Consider the following 19,330-nt stretch of genomic DNA (forward strand, 5'->3'; position numbering starts at 1 on the left):
AATCCCCTCATGTTTAGGGATATCATTTTTTCAGGGGTAGGGCATTTGTCTTACACGCAGCTGGCCAGGCCGAGCTGAATTCGATTCCTCCGCCCCTCTCGGAGAGCCCTACAAGCTACCGAGAGCATCTCGCCTGCATGGCAAAGCCTGGCAAGCTACCCATGACGTATTCAATATGCCAAACACAGTAACAGAAGTCTCACAATGGAGACGTTACTGGGTCCACTCGAGCAAATTGATGAACAACAGGAGGACAATGCTAATTTTTTCAGGAAGCATTTTAGAGGACAGACTGTCTCCTGACTACAGAGTAACTACTGTAAACTTTGTTGATGGAGAAGTTTGATATACTTCCTCAAAATTTTACAAAATAAGGGAGGTGCTACTGAGATACCATAAAAAGTGTCACTCCCCACTTGCTCTCTTCTGTATACTATGACATAAATTTGGAGTCTCTGAAGAGTTAAAAACAGGGTCTATGAAATTCAGGTGATCTCATTGTGTAAATTTCCCCTACTTGAGTGTGGGGGATAGTTTTTCTTTTTCTCTCATCCTCTGTTAGTTCCCACCAGTCAGATCTATTTGCAAATGACAATTGAAATACTGAACCTCTGTACTCATTATATTGAGTACTACAGTCAATGTCACTTTCCTTGTTCTCAGAAGTTGATTGCTAAATACAACAATAAACATTCACAACACCTTAGGCAATGCTCCATGTTTTCATTCATTGTGTACCTTTAATTATCTTTACCTCTTATAAAGCATTTTATAGACATATATGCTTATTAAAGACCCAATTAATTCCCATAATACCCATGGAAGCAAAGAGGGGACAGGTTATATTATTCAGCTTAAGAGGGAATAATTAAGCTTTGCCTGGAGGTACATACTGACTGTTGGAAGGGCTAGGGGGAAACTAGAAGGCTTGCCAATGGTGCTGTGTCAGAGATGCAGCATTCTGCTGATGACATTGATTCAACAGACTCTGGCTAGTGCCCGGTCATAATTCTTATTTAAAGGACCAGGGAACTCGCTCAATGGACGATACAGCAGTTACAAGTTTGTATCCAGCACTGCATGGTGCCTCGAGCACTCCCTATTAATAAAAGGATTAAAGAAGGCCTAATCCTAAAATTCCTTAAAAGTGTACACCGAGTGTGAAGGTGGTTGCTAATTAGGGAAGGATAACACAGCAAGGATATTTATCATTCTCAGTAGTTTCCTTCTTGTTTTTTTTGGGGGGCCTCGCCCAATGGTACTCAAGGACTGCTCCTGGCTCTGTGCTCTAGAACTGCTCTCTGGTGGTGCTCAGTGGACCATGTAGTGCCAGAGATGAAACACAGGCCTCCTGCATGAAGAGATGTGCTCCAGTTCATTGAGTTCTCTCGCTGGCCCAAGTTTACCCTTTTAAAATAAAATCATAGCCATGGAAGTATAAAAAGGAGCAAAGTATGAATTACACTCCAATAACTATTCCATATAGAATACTTGGTGCTAAATCCTAAGGGAGGCTTTATGGAGATGAAAGGTACCTATTTCCCACTAAATATTTAAGATTCAAGACTAATCTGCAAAGATCAGTGGATTGTGTCAAACTGTGTCTTGCACAGGAAGCTTCTATGTCCGCAAAGGTACAGGAGTATTTAGAAATAAAGTGGAACTGGAGATGGACCTCAAAATCCTAGCAGCACAGGTTCAAGTGAACAGTAAGAAATCTAGGTATTGAAATAGTTTCCACCAAGGGGTTAATGAATTTGGCTGGGATCAATTTTTGGCTAGTCTCTGGAAGAGATATAAATACAATCGGTCACTGCCAGCTATTGAACTGAAAGTAGAAAAAGTCAGACTGTAAGGGGAGAGATAAACAAGTGCAGAGGAGATAGGGGAGACTTCGAATTTCTCTCCATATTCTAGTTCCTTGTTCTGATCTAAATCTGGGCCTCAGCTGCACTCTGTGCTCTGCCCCACGATCCTCAAACAAATTCCAGGTCTTTTTGTTGACCCACGTGAGAATCCCAGCAGTTATTGGATCCAGGAATCCTAGCCGAGGGCATAGGAATGAATACAGAAGATTGAGTGTTACCAGATCTGAGCTTAGCGGCACATATTTGGAAGAAGTCCTGTTGTCTGCAGCTGGCTTTTTGGTAAACCCTGGTTGGAAAACCAGGTTGTGGGTGGGCCAGATGAGTTTGAAGAGCTAAGCAGGCTCTTGAGGTCTTGTTTTGCTCTCAGCCAGGCTCTGCAGCTCCTAATTCATGAAACAAATTGCCGTGAACACAATGAGCCGTCTCTCCAATTTTCTTGAACTCTCTTTGACTACAGTTTGGTGAGTGATTGCTGCTACTGCAATCCAGGTCAACTGGATACTAACAGGCCAGTTTCAATCAGGTTGGGTCTCTTCTAAATGCACAAGAGTCATTCACTGCAACTTAAATCAGCATAGCTCTCTTGGCAAGTGCACTGCTTGCCTCAGTACTGGTTCTCAGTATTAATTTTAATGTATTTAGTTGACAGATTATGACTTGGCATGATTTAATTTTTATTTCAAAGTCGTCTTGACAACACTGTAATTTGTGATGTTATGTACTTGAGAACTTTAACATTTCCCAATCAATAGATGCTGCTTACAGTTTTAATAAAAAGTGCACAGGTCTTTCGGGTTGGTTTTACTGAGAGGGGCAATTGTTTCTGTTAGAAGCTGAAACAAATGACAATCAGTTGTGACTTAAGGATGAAAACTGCGTTTCATATCAAAGAGGGCACACGCTAAAAGTGTGTCTTAATATAATATAATCACCTCACCCAGAACTTTTCTTTCCTGAGTTTGTGATTTCTTTTTAGACCCCGCTCCCAGGTTTCTCCTCTTCTAAATCATATATAAAATTGTCATCATGCAAAATGATAACAAGTTTTTATATTTCCTGATTGACAGGAGTCATCGAAAACTAGTGGAAAAGTTCCAGTTACAACCCATTTTAAGTCTACAGAGAAACAGAAATAATGACAAGGAGCCAAAGAGAGCAACACGGTCCTTACTATTTTGTGGCCTTGAGCTACTTTTTGGGTGGAGGAGCGATTTCTCACTCGCCGAAAGTCAAGTCTCCCTCACAGCACCTTGGCTTCGGGCAAGCCGAACGGACAGAAACAGCGTCCCGACCCGGGCCGGCCGCGGCTTTCTGGCGCTCCCTGGGCGAGACGCGAAGGCGCGTGGCCGAAGAGCCGTCCGCACTTTTCCCGCGGTCCAGAGCGGCGCGAACCTCCCGCGGGCCGACTGACCCCGCGCCTGCCGACGGACTGAGGGACAGAGGCCCGCCCGACGCCCCCCGCGGAAGCCGGTACTCGGCCCCCCCTCCCCGCCCCTCCCCCCAGGCCCACTTCCCCGGGGCCCGTTCTGAGACTGCAGGACCCCGGCCCCCGCGCGGAGGCTCCCGGCGCGGTAGGTCGAGACTTCGGCAGGGCGAGGCGCCGCTGAGGAGACGGGGGGCGCGGCGGAGCTCGGGGGCCCGACGCGCGGCTTCGCGGCCCGCCCGACTCGGGCCGGACGCCCGCTAGCGCTGGGAGGGGGCTTGGGAGGCCCCCGACCCCCCGCTCTCCCGCTTCCGCCCGGCGGGCGCAAGCAGCGCGGCCCCCGGCCCCGGAGCCCGCCCCCCGGCCCCCCAGGCACGCCTAGGGCACAGCAGCGGCGCCGGCGGCGAGGCGGGGCCGGGCCCGAGCCCCGCGCGCGGTGCGGCGCGGCGCGGCGTGGCGCGGCGTGGCGGGAGGGGGCGCCCAGCTCGCGCCGCGGGCTCGCGGGTTGGGGCGCTGGCCGCGGCCCCGGCGAAGATGGCCGCCCGCGCCGGGACAGTCACGTGTCGCCGCGGCCGCCGCGCGCCCCCCCGCGTCCCGCCCCTCTGTGGGGAGGGGCGGCGCCTCTCCCCGCTGGGCCCGGACGCGCGCGCCGCCCGGAGCTCGGGCGCGGGGGCAGCGCGGAGGCCGGCTCGGCCGTCCCGGACCCGGGCCTCGGGCTCTGAGCCCCGAGCGCGCGGAAAGCCTCGCTCCGGGCGGCCGCGCCGGCCCGGCTCCTGCGCATGCGCAGTGCTCGCCGTCGCTCCGGGTTTTCCCCGCAGCTCGCCGGGGGGGTGGGGGGCGGGGGGCGGCCGAGCTGGACTGGGGCGGCCCGAGGTCCCGGGGTCCGTGCGCGGGGCGGGGGCAGCCTGCGAATGGGAGGTTGGAAGCGGATCCAAGTCTCTGAGGCCCCCCGCCCGTCCTCGGGCGATGCTCAGTCGGGAGTGGATCGCCGCTTGCAGCCCTGAGGCTGGACCAGGAGGCCGCTGACCCGCCTTAGCTGGCCGACCCGCGGCCGGGAGCCGGGGCACGAGAATCGGCTTCCCGATTCGACCCGATTCCTGCTCCCGCCACCTTTCAGTTCGGCTTCAAGGGCTGCGACCGACCGTCCCTGGCCCTTAAAGCTCGCCTCCTAAACGTAACGCAGCAAAGTAGAGAGCGTGGGGACCCTTGCCTGCCCTGGCAGGGGGAAGGATTCCGGGGATGTTGGTGGTGGGGCGTGTGCACCAGTGGAGGCGTGGGTGTTTGATCATTGTGTGGCTGTGGCCCAAACACGACAGCCTGTAACGATCTCACGGAGATTCAGGAAAATTAAAAAAGGAAAAGACAAAACGGTCACCACTGCACACACGCAAGGAAAGCTGGCCTCCCGTTGGCCGCAGAAGCGCGCGAGCTGGACTTTCCCGTCCGTCGGGAGCAACCACCTTTCGGGCTCTCCGGGACGCCGAAGCAAAACCCAGCGCGTTCGCGGGGGCCGGTGGGGAGCGGGGCTGGAGGGGGCGTTCCCGCCGCAGGTCGGAGCTCCGTCCCGCGCGCCCGGGGACGAGCCCACCGCGGACCCCGCCCGCCGGCCCGCCCCCCGGCCGCCGCGAACACCCGGAGGAGCGGATCGCGGGGCGCGGAGGCCGGCGGCTGGGGCCGCGGACTGGGCATGCTCCGCAGCCGGCGGCTCGCGGGGGCGAGTCGGAAGCGTTCGCGGCGGCCGGCCAGCGGCCAGGGCAGCGGCGGCGGCGGGCAGGACGGGCGCGGGCACGCCGGGCCGCCGGGCCGGGGAAGGCTGCGCTCCCCTGACGCCCTGCGATCGCGCCCCGAGGGCTCGGCCGCGGTGCAGAGCCCCGACGCTGCCCTGGCCCGGGTTTCTTTCCGCGTGGGGCGGCGCGGCGGACGGGATTGCGGCGGTCCGAGTGAGTCGCGGGCGGAGGGGCGGAGAGCCGCGCTCGGGGGCGCCGGCCGGGCCCGAGGCCGGGGAGGGCGTGCGGGGAGCCCCGGGCGAGGGGGCGTGAGCGCCACCCGCGCCGCGCCGCGCGCGTACCTGGCGGGCGCTCCCTCGCCCGCGCCCGGCCCCGGGGGTGGGCGCCGAGGGCGATCCGGCGGCCGGGCTGGGGCGTGGAGGGGGCGCACCGCCCGCGGGGCTCCCGGGCCGCGTCGGACCGAGGAGGAGGGCGGGGGCGTCGGTGGCACCTCTGCTGCGGGGCTGCGAGCGGGCCGGCGGACCCGCCTGGGGGGTTTGGGCGAGAGGGGCCGGCGGCGGGCCGAAGAGCGGGGAGAGGAGGAATGCTCGGGCCAGGGGCCCGGTCCGGCCCGAAGACCCCCAAGGGGGTGGCCCCAGTCGCGGCCCCACCCCCACGGCCCCGGCTGGCGGCGTGGCAGTTGGCACCTCGGGCCCGATCGCAGCCGGCCGGGCGGCCCGGGTTTCGGGAGAGCCCCCTCCCCCCGCCGCCCTCGCCGCCACCCGCCGCGTCCCCCGACAGCCGAACAGGTGGGACCCTCCTTTGGGGAGCTGCGAGGTCCCCTCCCAGGCGCGCCGGCCTCCGGCGGCGAGGGCAGCTCGGCGACCCCGCGGGGGCGTCCCGGGTCTGGGCAGCGAGTGTCGGCGGAGGCCGGAGCGGCCCGGGCGCCGCCTGCCAGGGGGCAGCGTCGTCAGGAGGCGGCTCCGGGCGCGAGGCAGGGGCGCGAGGCAGGGGCTCCGGTGATCCCAGGGCGACCGGTCAAGGGCAGAGCGGCGACAGGCTGCTCCCCCCCGCCCCCCAGCGCCCTCACCCCGACTCTCGGGCTGGTGGCTGGGGCCGGGCCCCGGGAGGGAGCCTTGGGTGCAGCTAACGGATCGGGCGCGTTCCGGGTAGAGCGCAGAGTCGGAACGAGGATGGGGCTGGCTGGCGACGGGAGGGAGGAGAGAGAGCTGGGCAGGTGCCGCTTCTCGCCGGTTCTTTTCACCTTCAGACGGCACCAGCCTTGGTGCGCACCGCACTTTGCGACGCCCGGAGCGCCCAGGCTGCTTGCTCTCCGAAGGGAAGTTGGCATTTTTCTGGGCTAGGGCGTTCTGCACACTTTTAGCTCTCTCTCTCTCTCTCTCTTCTCTGCCTCTGCCTCGCTCGCCTGGACCTTCCTGGACCTTGGGTGCAGCGTGGACAGGCTCATCGCGCTCTCAGGTTTTTGCGGGCTTCCTGGTTGGCCGCCTGGATGTGACAGCGCCCAGTGCCCGTGATGGTGTGATGAGAACTCCCCGCACTGCTGCTTCACTTGGCCCTGAAGGAGGGGAGCGGGGCTGACTACGTCCTCGCAGCACGATGGGATGGGTGTTGCCCCGGCTACCGCACCTAAGGGGGCTGGCCCTTCTGGCCTGTGCAGAAGGCCGTGCGTGGGTGTCGGTGTAAGATGTCCACGGGAGAAGCCAGGCGGGGGATGGGCCCCTGTCTGTTCGCTGCTCCCAGGGAAGCCCAGGGATGTTTGGTGATTCAGCAGGTGGCAGCCTTCCAGCTCTGAAGCCGTGCCTTGGCCAAGCCAGCCAGCCAGCCAGCAAGAGGCAGCGGCCCCTGTACATGCTGTCAGGTGCCGCCACTGGGGGAACCCCCCCGGAGCCGCCTTCTGTCTGTAGCTTGTTTTGCTCGCGTGAGCTCTGGAGGCCCTGGTCTTTTTTGGGGGCGGGGTTCACTCCAGCTTCTCTTTTTTCAACGAGCATGTTTTTGAGTCTTCTCCAAACCCGGGGACCTGCTGAATTGCAGGACATAGCAGCTGAGCTCACACACACATTAAGTAGTTACTTTATAGCAAGCGATGGCCATTGCAAAAGCAGAGAAAGCCTTAGTTGGGTTTCATGGACTAGCTGTTTACATTCTTAATAAAATAGTAAGATATATTCTGGCAGATTTCCAGTGTCGACAGTTCCTTCCCCTCTCCCCCCAAATCATAAAGCACACACGCACTCAAAGGCCCTCGAAGAATAAATTAAATTGTCATTAAATGGACACTGTCCTTAGAACTTTGTAAAAACCCTAATATTTCACATAGCTCCTAACTTGTTGGCTTCCAGTAAATGTTTATGAAGCCGAAGTGAAAACAAGACATTATAACAGAGGCTTTGCCTTTTACCAGGCACCTTTGGGTTCAGAGCCACATCCTCAGTCCTCTGCTCAGTTTTCAAGTTCTATAAGTGTAAAACATCTTCCCTCAGCATTGCTAGATTAAGTACACATTGGCACTAGCATATCTTTCGACATTGGAAGGATCTTATACGACTTCATGAATCAGACTTGCATTGCACTAGGCCAGCGAGATGATTCGGCAGACCAGAGCATGTATTCCTGGCACCACATGCTTCCTTGAGCACCGAGCTGGGAGTAGCCCCCCCGAGCACTGTGAGGTGTGCACCCCCTTTGCCTGTGTTGACCTTACACTTTTGATTTTAGATTGAATTAAAATTTGAAAACATTGGCTTGAGTATTTCCTGATTGAATCCCTTAATTTCCAAATTATTTATTAATTTCCACTTCCCCTCTTCCCCGCCTTTTCCCTCATTCTTGTGCTGAGGTGACTGGGTTCTGTATTAAGTGAGGGTTAGTCATGGTTCTCCCATGGGCTCACATAGGCTCACATACTTGGCTGAGGTGCTTGCCAAGCAACACACTCCTTTAGTTGTTGTGTTCACATTGTGGTTGTAGTGTTTACGAGGGCTCACACCTATTGCTGTGGCATTTGCATGATTTGTAGTTGGGGTGCTTGCAGGGGCGTTGTAGCCTTTGTTTGTGGTGCTCACACACGCTTGGCATGGTGCATCTGGAAATGGCTTGCAGCCCCGGGAGTACAGATAGCAGAGTTGCCAAGCTTGAACAGCAGAGATAGCAGGATCTCATGTGGTGGAACCAGAGATTGCACTCTTGACCATACACTTGGAGTACAGGCTTTGTTCAGCCACTAAACTCTCTCTTGGATCCTTGTAATTTTCTGTTTGTGTCAGATTCTGCATTTGAGCTCAAAAGAACAACAAGTCTTGCTTAGGTATATCAAGGACTAAAGAACTCATATTTAGTCTTTTTTTTTTTCTTTTTGGGTCACACTTGGCGAAGCACAGAAGTTACTCCTGGTTCATGCACTCAGGAATTACTCCTGGAGGTGCTCGGGGGACCATATGGGATGCTGGGAATCGAACCTAGGTCAGCTGTGTGCAAGGCAAACGCCCTACCTTCTGTGCTCTTGCTCCAGCCCCCATATTTAGCCTTTTTAAAAAGATTGTTTTTGCCTTTTCTTTTTTCTTTTTCATTGCTAGGGATTAAACTTGGCTTACACATGTAAAAAATTTTTTTGGATGTAATTTAATTTAGTTTTTCGGTTTTTGTGCTACATCTGGCAGTGCTCGAGGGTTACACCTGTTTTATTGTCCTCAGCTGTCCTCCGTGGGCCTTGTGCTTTGAACCCAGGCCTTCGATAGACAAATCATGAGTTCAGCCCACTAACCCATCTCTTTGGCCCTCGCTGTTGTTTTTTATTTTTAAAATAAAAAGTGTGCCTGCTGCATATTAAATGTGGTTTATTTACAAAGCTTGATTTTATATTACGCGTTTAGGGAAAACGTTCTCCGGAATTCCCACCCCCTTTACTATGCCATAAAACCTGCTGCTTTAGAGAAGATGGAGTGTTTTGGGAATAAAATTTATGGTTTGTATAGGGGAATAATCTCTTCAGTTTTTGGTTTTAGTCTACCATTGCTATTCCACACCTTCCTTTGGTGTAGTTGTCTTTTTTGCTGCTTCAAAGACGTGATTTCCCGGCATAACCTTGTTTACTTAAAGCTTCTGTGGGAAAGGTCTGTTGCATTTTTACACTTATATCCAGTCAGAGTTGGTATTTATTTATTTATTTGTATTGTCCCATACACTTTTCCTCGTATTCGATATGCCAAACACAGTAACAACAAGTCTCAAAATGGAGATATTACTGGGCCCGCTCGAGCAAATTGAAGGGAGGACAGTGACAGTGATAGTGACACTTCCTACCACTTTGTACAGTGAACAGTTTAAAGACCCTTGAAAAACCATGACTAGCATACTTCTGTAGGGCATGACAGAATACACATGGTTTCTTCTTGGCTTTTTTGGATGGTAGCTGTCGACATAGTGATCTCCTTTGGAAGAACCTTTACTTCTTGCCTGTGTTAAAGATTTTGGCTCTTCTCTTAAAAGACTCTTGTTTAGCAACATAATTAGCCATTTATCATCTTCTATTTAGTGACTTTTTGTTTTACCCAGTCACCAGAGGACCATATTTTGAATCAGTTCATTTGGATGTGGGAACAGGGAGGTAACAATGGTTGTGGGGAAGGGGGAGAGTGAAGAAAGGGGAACGGGGGAATGGATGGAACTAAGAAGATGACTTGATTTTATAATTATGATTTCTGGTGTTATTAAAATGAAATTGAATGGCCAGTCAAGTGTGGTTCAGTGTTTATTCTTTTCCACTCCCTTCCAGAAGCCTTATCTACAAATCACCCCTTTTCTTCCCCTCTGCACCATAGTAACAGGCAGGAGAGAGACACAATACAGACAGAGATGTAGACTCATACATCCTTTGCCTGAAACCAGGGACCATGGTATCTTTCCAATACTGACATGTCAAAGAGGAAAGAAGTCTGTGGCATTGAGTTCTGGACAGCTGCAGCTACCCCTAGCTTGTGTTTCAGTAAGATTCCCCCTCTGTTGCTTGGTGGCAAGCTCATCTGCCTCCTTGACCCTGCAGAGCTGCTGCAGGCTTTAACAAGCGTTATAGGTACTTGTGGTGGGTGGACATGTAGAGATCACTGTCACTGTCACTGTGCTCCCGTTGCTCATCGATTTGAGCGGGCCCAGTAACGTCTCCATTGGAGACTTTGTTGTTACTGTGTTTGGCAAATCAAATACATCATGGGTAGCTTGCCAGGCTCTGCCATGTGGGTGAGATCCTCTCGGTAGCTTGCCCGGCTCTCCGAGAGGGGCGGAGGAATCGAACTCGGGTCAGCCATGTTGGCTGCGTGCAAGGCAAACGCCCTACCGCTGTGCTATTGCTCCAGCCCATGTAGGGATAATCTGGTGATTTTTCCTTTCTTTTTCTTTTTTGTCTCTTTTGCCACACCTGGCTGTGCTGGGATGGTGGATAGTGGCAGCTAATTCTGGGTGTGCTTGGGAAGTAGGGGGAGTTGCTCCCTGTAGTGCTTGGGGGACCACGTGGTACCAGAAATTAATCTGGGCCATCCACATGTAAAACACGTGCTCCTGCCCACCCGTTGAGCTCTCTCTCTGTCCTGTGGTCTTTATTTCTTAGGTTTGTGGTATTGAGGGTTGAGTCAGTGTTCTTTAGTTTTTGGCACAAAAATCCCCTTTCGGTTGCCAAAGCCTCCATTGTATTTCCCCTCCTTATTCTATTTCCATTTCTCCTATTGGAGAAAAGTGCTCTCCTGTCCTATGTTCTTAGCTATGTTTGCATCTTTGTTGAAGGTGTTTAATGGGGCTGGAGAGAGAGAGAGTGCAATGGAATAAGTGCATCCTCTGCATTGGGAGGCCTGGTTTTGATCCTGATACAAGGCCTCTGAGTTCTATCCTGAGTGCCTCTGGGTGGAACTCCTGAACACTGAGTTGGAAGGAGCTCCCAGCACCACTGAGTGTGACCCTCCCCTGCCCCCCCACACCCCCAAACCAAAAGATAAAAATGATGTGTCATTTTCTGTAATTTCTCAATTCATTTCATTTGGTTCCCTAGTGATGGGCTTGTAGCTTACCTCCCCTCCTGCTCCCACGAGCCCCGCCATGACGAGCATCCTCTGTGGGACTGGTGAGGATGTCTTTAGGGGATGGTTTTCAGATTGGTTCAGCTGCCTGGGAACTGTCAGACATGCAAATTGTTATGCTTTAATCCAGACTTCCTAAATCAGCAACTCTCCAATACCCATCGATTTGTGTTTTGACATGTCCAACATGTTCAGAGTCCTGGGTAAGTTTGAGCACCACTGCTTCTAAGGAGTGCTCAAGACCCAGGAGTGGGGTCTGGGTGAAAGAAAACAGGCTCTCCTGATTTTACTGAAAATGACAAATTATTGTCCAGTGTTGGTTAAGACTCCCACGTGCTCATTAGTGATTGGTATTAGCCACCTTTTTAATATTACCCCAAACTGAGGGTTATAATGTGGCTTCTCACTGTTTCCATGCAAATTTATGTCACTTCTTAGTGAATTTGAGCATCCTTTAAGGTATTTGGTAGAGATTACAATGCCCTTGATTCCTTTTTTTTTTTTTCTTAAGTTTCTTTGCTTTGTTTTTTTTTTTCTTAAGTTTCTATCGCTCGGCCTGGAGCGATAGCACAGCCGGTAGGGCGTTCGCCTTACACGCGGCCAACATGGCCGACCCGAGTTCGATTCCTCTGCCCCTCTCGGAGAGCCCGGCAAGCTACCGAGAGTATTCGATATGCCAGACACAGTAACAACAAAGTCTCCAATGGAGACGTTACTGGGCCCGCTCGAGCAAATCGACGATCAATGGGAGGGCCTTTAAGTTTCTTTGCAGATGATTCTTATATATTCTAGATATTAGTTCTGTTCAACCCTCTGGTCACTTTGATGGTGACCTTTAGAAATTTTACTTCTTTTTCTTTTGTTTTCAAACTTTACTCTGTTTTATTCAGTTTAATTTGATTTAAATATCTTAAATTTATGCATTTAAGGTAAATTTGAGTTGAAGAAACTAGCTTATGCATGAATTTTTAAAAATCTTTTTTTTTGAAGCTCCCTGAACAATAACTTGTTTGGAGCAATTATTATTATTATTATTATTTTTGCTTTTTGGGTCAAACCCGGTATTGCACAGAGGTTACTCCTGGTTCTGCACTCAGGAATTACTCCTGCTGGTGCTCAGAGGACCATGTGGGATGCTGGGAATCGAACCCGGGTTGACTGTGTGCAAGGCAAACGCCTTATCCTCTGTGCTATCGCTTCAGCCCCTGGAGCAATTTTTTTTAGGCCATCTCAACCCCTGCCTCTGTGGTAGGAACCTCCCCCCCCCTTTTATTTTTTTATTAGTGAAACACCATGAGGTACAGTTGTAGACTTACAAACTTTTGTGCTGGGTTTCAGTTATACAATGATTGAATACCCATTCCTCCACCAGTGCCCATTCTCCACCACCAATAATCCCAGTAGCCCTCCCACCTCCCCACCCCATCCTCCCCCAACCTCTGTGGCAGGGCATTCCATTTTGCTCTCTCTTTCCTTTTGGGTGTTGTGGTTTGCAATAGAGGTATTGAGTGGCCATCGTGTTCAGTCTGTAGTCTACGTTTAGCACACATCTTGTATCCGTATCCCGAGTGAACCCTCCAGACATCCTTTACTTGGTGTTCCCTTCTCTGTCTGAGCTGCCTTTCCCTCCAGTATGTGCTGCCAGCTTCCAAGCTATGGAGCAGACCTCCTGGTACTTATCTCAACTATTCTTGGGTATTCGTCTCCCATTCTGTTACTTTATATTCTCCAGATGAGTGCAGTCTTTTTATACCTGTCCCTCTCTTTCTGACTCATTTCACTTAGCATGATACTTTTTATGTAGAACCCCTTGTATGAAAATTTCATGACTTCATCTTTTCTAATAGCTGCATAGTACTCCATTGTGTAGATGTACCAAAGTTTCTTGAACCAGTCATCTGTTCTCCGGCACTCGGGTGTTTTCCAGATTTTGGCTATCGTGAACAGTGCAGCAATGAACTTACAGGTGCAGATGTCATTTTGACTGTACTTTTTTTGCCTCACGATCACAATCATCCTGTTGTTCGTTGATTGCCTCGAGCAGGCCCCAGTAACGTCTCCTTCGTCCTAGCCCTGAGATTTTAAAAAGTGCCATATTAAAGGCTCTTTCAGGGTTAGGAGAATGAGACCCATCATTGTTACTGGTATTTGACATATTGGGTACACCACGGGGAGTTTGCCAGACGCTGCCTATCCAGGATATATTCCCAGAAGTGGTATTGCTGGGTCAAATGACAGCCCAATTTCTAATTTTTTGAGAGTTGTCCATACTGTTTAGAAATTTTCCTTCTTGGATAGTCCATTCCTGTTGATTTTTCCTTAGTGATATATAGTAAGAGTCTTAGGATGTTCTATTATCCTAAAGTGTTTGGTTATATTAGCTTCCTGTTTTTACGTTTCATAATGATTGTTTTGGGGGGCCCTCCTCGAAGGGCTGTGGAGGGCTGCACACCAGGCATGCGCTCCAACTCTTTGAGATTCTTCCTTGGCTCCTCACAATGCACACTTCAATCTGTTTCATTTTTATCATCATATATGGCAAAAATTTTCCAGCTTTTTCTTTTTTTCCACATCATGAGCAAGTTGTCCCTGTATCATCTACTAAATAATATACTAATTTCCTAATACTTTATTTTGGTGACTTTGTCTTTCTTTATCATAGATCAGGTTCCCAAATGCACACATGATTTTTTTTTCAACTTTTAAAGAATATAGCTCGGTGGTTGAGTTCTTGCTTTGCATGAATTTATTTCCCGGCTGCAGAAAAAATATTTTTTCTTTGAAATGTAGGTGTGGTAAACTTGTGTTCACTCAAAGTATACAGTTTAATGAATTCTGACAGATGTGCAAACTATGTCATTTTAGAGGCAAGGTACAGAGTATTTCACTTTGAAACTTCTTGGACCTCTTTGCATGTGTGTGTTGGTCCATCACTTCTTTTCACTGTTTTTCACCATAGATAGAGTTTTCTCCTCTCTAGACATACAAATGGAGCTGTGTTTTATGCTTCTGTTTGTGCTGGTTCCTTTCCCTCAATATAACTATAAAGCTGACTCTACAGGAGGGGAGCGGATGCAAACTAGAAGGGGAAGCCCTAGAGGAAGGAGGAGTGGCAAGTGAGGGAGGAGGTAATGGAGGACTGGGGAGAGAGCTCAAAGAGCTAGCCCCTACTTTGCATGCAAGAGCCTCAGGTTCCATCCCTGGCACCATATGGTTCCAAGAGCATTGCACAGAGCAATCCCTAAGCACAGTGCCGGGCGTAGCTTTTTGAGCACCCCAGGAACAGTAAACTAGACCTAACATAGAACTTATCAAGCCATTTTTGTTTTCTTTTGACTGCTGAAGCAGGAACCTAGGGTCTCATCGATGAATATGCATTCTACCACTGAACTACATCTGTAGCTCCATACCACACCAGTTTTCAGTGTACATTTTAGTAGCATTAGGTGCTTTCACATTCTTATGCAACCATCGCTGTGGCTTATCTACAGAAATTTCTCATTTCCCCAAACTGAAATTCTCTTCTCATTAAACTCAACATTCTGATTTTGATACTCTTCATGGGTCTTTCTTTCATTTCTTCATTATGTTAGAATGTTTGTTCTCATCTGTGTGTTTCTGAACTGCCAGTATATTTATCCCTGCAGCTCCGTAGTGTGGGGAAAAGTTCTTCCTTTGTTGTTCTTTTCAGAACTTGCTTTCTGGTGGACCCTTCTTCCATATACACATTGAAATGATTTTGCTTAGTTTTTGACATCAAAGTCCTGAAAGTGTGATTGACATTACACATTGAATAGTTTAATATGGGGGAGAATTGATATCCTTTCTATCTTAATATTATGACTCTGTCCACGAAGATTGGTTCTCATTCGTCTTCTTAAAGTGACTTCTTAATAGAGTTACAAAATTTCTCTGTCACTTGCACCATTTTTTACAAAGATAGGTCGGTTTGAGGAGAATTTGAGGCTGGTTTGGTTGGTTTCTTACTCTAAACCTTAGAGGGAGGCAGAGTTGGAATTTGGGGGATGGGTTTTGTCTGGAGCTACTGCTTCTCTACTCACTGACCTTGAAGGACAAGCTCTTATCTTTTCTTAATCTTACATTTCTTTCATTCCAGTAGCCTGGAGATAATGTGAGAGAGTCAGGGAGAACACATCTTGAAACAGTTACCCTCTAGTGGATGCTGGTGTCACACTTGCCCTGACTTTAAGTAGCATAAGCTTCATACTGTTTTTGCTGTCTCTTTAGAATTGATAACAAAGCTGTGTCAGCAGAGCAAATCAAATGACCAGTTAACATAACATTCTCAAAGTCTACATGGAGTTTTGCAGGGTTTCACAAAAAATATGGATACTTCCAAAGAATTTTACAGTCAAGTGGGAAAAAAAAGACTAATAGACAAGAAACAATTAGAGACCACAGTGTGACAGGTGGTATATAATTAGGGGTTAATTGGCGCGGTGTCAGGGGAGTTATGAAAAGACAGAAGTTTCGTTCTTTGAGTTTTGCCTCAATTTTGGTAGGATTATGTTGCAGGGAGTGGGGGAAGGAGTCTGAGAATTCAGGAGAATTAACATTTCTGCTGGAGGTATTGAGGGCTTAGTATTAAACCCTTTGATTATAGAATTTTTGCCTGAATTTCAATTCTCAAAAACAGCTGCATTGGGATTGGTGATGGCAGATGCCTAGTTCTCAGATACATAGCATAGTGGTTAAAGTCACTGAACTAGAGCAGGGCTGCCAGTACCAATTAGGAGCTTAGGCAAGTATGTAAGCCACTTGTGACTCAGTTTCCCTCACTCTCATTGGTGGGTGTAATAGCGGAAGATAGCTCACAATGTAGTTGTAAGGACCAAGCAAGTTAACATATGGGAGGTTCTTAGTACCTGGCACAAGGTAATCATAGAATAGTCAATATTAATTGTTCTCTTGACTACTTTTGTTAATATTCATCTTATTCCTCCTGGACTTTCTTTTAGGTGTAGAACTCATGCCCAAGAGTTGGATGTTTTATTGTTGAGAAAAACCTCCCAAGGGACCAGGGAGCTAGTATGGGGAAAGGCTGTTGCCTTGCTCATGTTCAACTAGGATGCGGTCCCCAGTACTGCATATGGGTCCTCAAGCACTGCCAGGAGTGATCCCTGAGAACAGATGCAAGAGCAAAGCCCAGGCACTGCTGGGTCTGGGCCCCAAACCAAAATCAAAACAAACAATAAAACCCTTTGGGGCACAGCCCCGCAGAAGGCGGGCTTTTTCCGTGCTTTGGAGCCGAGTGTTCAGGTTGTAGACGGAATGAGTGAAATGTTTCTTCTGTGGAGCTAGGTGCTGTCTTTGTTGGCACTGGATATCCTCAGTGAGAGCTCAAAATTGGAGTGGTTAGAAACACGGCAGTTAGCATGTAGGGAGTGGGCTTTATTTTGCCGTAGTCCTGGTTCTGTTAGAACTTTGCCACAGCGACAGTAAAGAAAGAATTCATTCCTGTGGCCTGCTTTTGAGGCCCGTGATCCTTTCTTTGTGACAGTCCTGTGAGGAGAATATTATTATTTCCACTTCCATCACCTTGTAGAGACTGTCGCTGTCCTCCTGTTGTTCATTGATTTGCTTGAGTGGGCCCAGTAACATCTCCATCGTGAGACTTCTTGTTACTGTATTTGGCATATCGAATACGTCATGGGGAGCTTGCCAGGCTTTGCCATGCGGGTGAGATACTCGAGGTAGCTTGCCGGGCTCTCCGAGAGGTGAGGAGGAATCAAACTCCAGTCAGCCAGGTTGGCCGCGTTCAAGGCAAGCACCCTACCTGCTGTGCTATCGCTCCAGCCCGTAGAGACTGTAGAGTAGAGCAAAAGCAAATTACCCAATTGAGGAGTGTTGGGAAGGAGTTAAGTGTTGGGGGCTTTGCCAATTGACAAAAATGAGCCATAGGTGCTATTGATGGTGTCCAGCCCTTAGTTCTGTGAGTCAGGAAATATACTGGTTGGCCCAGCAAAGCACTTTCATGACCTGGCAGTTGAACAGGCTGTTTGGGTTTGGCTCAAATTTCAGCCTGAGAGGGCTAGAGCAGTCACCTGGGGGCTTAGTGCCCCCGTCCCTCACCGCTCCCCCATCTGTGAGGTTAGCAGGTTGAGGTAGGTCTGGTAGATGACATATCTCATGGGATTCCAGATGCTACTGCTGGGCTGGGGAACTTCTTTTTAGTTTTAGCTTTAAAAATCTAGTCAACGTCAGTTCCAGTTATTCGGAATTGGGTTTCAGGCATACAGTGTTCCTATCCCAGTCCCTTCACCAGTGTCCACGTGTTTCCAACATGTCCCCTGTGCCCTTCCCTCCCATCCCCCTCAGCCTGCTCTGTGGCAGGGCTGAGTGGTTCTTTTCGACACACCATGAGTTCTGGGGCAGGAGTCGGGTGGGAGGGTGAGGGGGTGGGGCGTGGGGGGTGGCTATCCCTGCCTCCGCTTTACAGTCAAGTGAGGGCTGCAGGTTCAGAAATGTTCAATACTTCCAACACCGTGAAATGAAAACTCCATCTAAGTCTTGTTGAGGTAGGCTAGCGGAGAGAGATCCCAGTGGGAGCAGAACGGAAACCTGCTCTCTTCTCTCTGGCTCAGGATGTGACCCTCCAGGGAGAGCAGACTGGGAAATATAGGACTTCAGCGGGAATGCCATCTCACCTTCCCTATCCTCAGGCAATGTCCTGATTTGTTATTTTTCACCATTCCTACCACGGTCACAGAAAGGTTTGTGGCCCCCATTCACGCCCTTGGGAAAACTCTGGCACACAGACTTGGTAACTGCATGACTGAGAGGCTGAAGGTGATAGTACATGGCTCAGTTATTTGTAGCAGGCCCCTGCTTGGAGGAAGATGGGATTCCAACAGGGAGGGGGGGCTGTGTATTTGATTCCAGCCTTTGGGGCTAGGTCTCTTTCTAGCCCTGTCCAGGCAAGGGAAGGGAAGAGGCAAGGGAAGCAGATGGCCTTTTCACACCTGCCAGATGTTCTCCGGTCTTTTTAATCACCTGGAGTTTATGAGGTGAATGTGCGCTGAGGGTCTGCTGTGGGCTGGACTGTCGGGTGGGGGGGCGCCAGAGGAGTGAGCTGGGCCCTGGTCCGTAGGGGTTTAGCTGGGGGAGCAGCCGCATTTGCAGTCCTAGTGGCACCAGGGAGTGGGTGCAGCATGGCAGCTCCACAGCACCCCTGAGCCCCGAGCCCCTACACACAGCCGAGGCAGGGGAGGGAGGATCAGGGAGGGGGAGGCTGCCTCCAGCTGTCGCAGAGGAGGTAGAACTGGAAGTGGTAATTTCATGTCATTTTTGGTTGTTGGGGTTTTCTAGTTTGAGTGTGGTAACTTTGACCGGAGACGCCTTTACGGAGTTCATGCCCTGAGTGGTCAACAGCAGAGGGGAACTGGGAACTGAACCTGCACTTCAAGAATCGTGAGACGAGGGCCGCTTTACTATTTGGTTTTTAAAAGGTGACGAGTAGGGAGATGGCTGGTGCAAAGGGCTGGAGCATGTGCTTTGCGTGTGAGGTTCGGGTTTAGTCCCCAGAGCCACGTGGCACCTGAGAACCTCTAAGAGCAACCACTACCTAGCGCTGGGTCAGGAGTAGCTCCTGATACCTTTGAGTAGCGGGGAGCATATAAAACCAAACCAAGCAGACCCCACAGAACGAACAAACCCCCCAAATCCTAAGAAACACGGGGGTTAGTTTTTAACTAATGCATAGGAATGTGCAATCTGGGGAATTCTACTGTTTCTCTTTTTAAGTAAAGCAGTTCTTTACTAAAAGCAAAGTCTCATTGGACCTCAATTTTTGGACCAACTGCTAGATGCCACTTTTGATTTTGTTTTCAATGACTTGCACCTCTCACTTAATTTTCTTCTCTCCTTTTCCCCCTCCCCCCTTCCCCCTAATATATTCTTTCAAACAATCGTTTTTACAAAGGCCTGGTTTGTAAATGCCCAGCTTATAAAATACGCCCTGGGTGCATGTGCTAGTGCTGTGACCCCAGCACCTGGACATTTGCTCCTTTATCTGTGACTGGGCAGTTTTGAAGAACTGACCTTGAGTTCCCCTGTCCTAGCTTCCAGGAGTCCTGTGATTCGGGGACACCCAAAAAGAGGGGCTTGGGAACTCTGCTTTGTCTGTCGCCCATTGTTCGGCTCACAGAAAGCAGGCTTATCTTTGTACCACCTGCCCTGATCCTACTTGGGTCCCAAGCATGTGATAGAACCCAGCTGTAATATGTAGTG

The 19,330-nt window shown here is 50.3% G+C and overlaps 1 protein-coding gene across 1 annotated transcript; it reads right to left on the reverse strand.

Moving 5' to 3' along the window:
* Positions 1–3,551: 3,551 nt before the first annotated feature.
* On the reverse strand, positions 3,552–11,101 carry LOC130029801 (collagen alpha-1(I) chain-like). Its single transcript, XM_056120827.1, has 3 exons — positions 11,072–11,101; positions 4,679–6,439; positions 3,552–4,196 (listed from the first exon to the last, which is right to left on the reverse strand). Exons 1-3 carry the CDS (start codon positions 11,099–11,101, stop codon positions 3,552–3,554), a joined length of 2,436 nt encoding a protein of 811 aa, XP_055976802.1.
* Between the last annotated feature and the right edge of the window lie 8,229 nt (positions 11,102–19,330).

This window comes from Sorex fumeus, unplaced genomic scaffold, assembly GCF_029834395.1.
Source record: "Sorex fumeus unplaced genomic scaffold, SorFum_2.1 ptg000043l, whole genome shotgun sequence".
Classification (NCBI taxonomy): Eukaryota; Metazoa; Chordata; class Mammalia; order Eulipotyphla; family Soricidae; genus Sorex; species Sorex fumeus.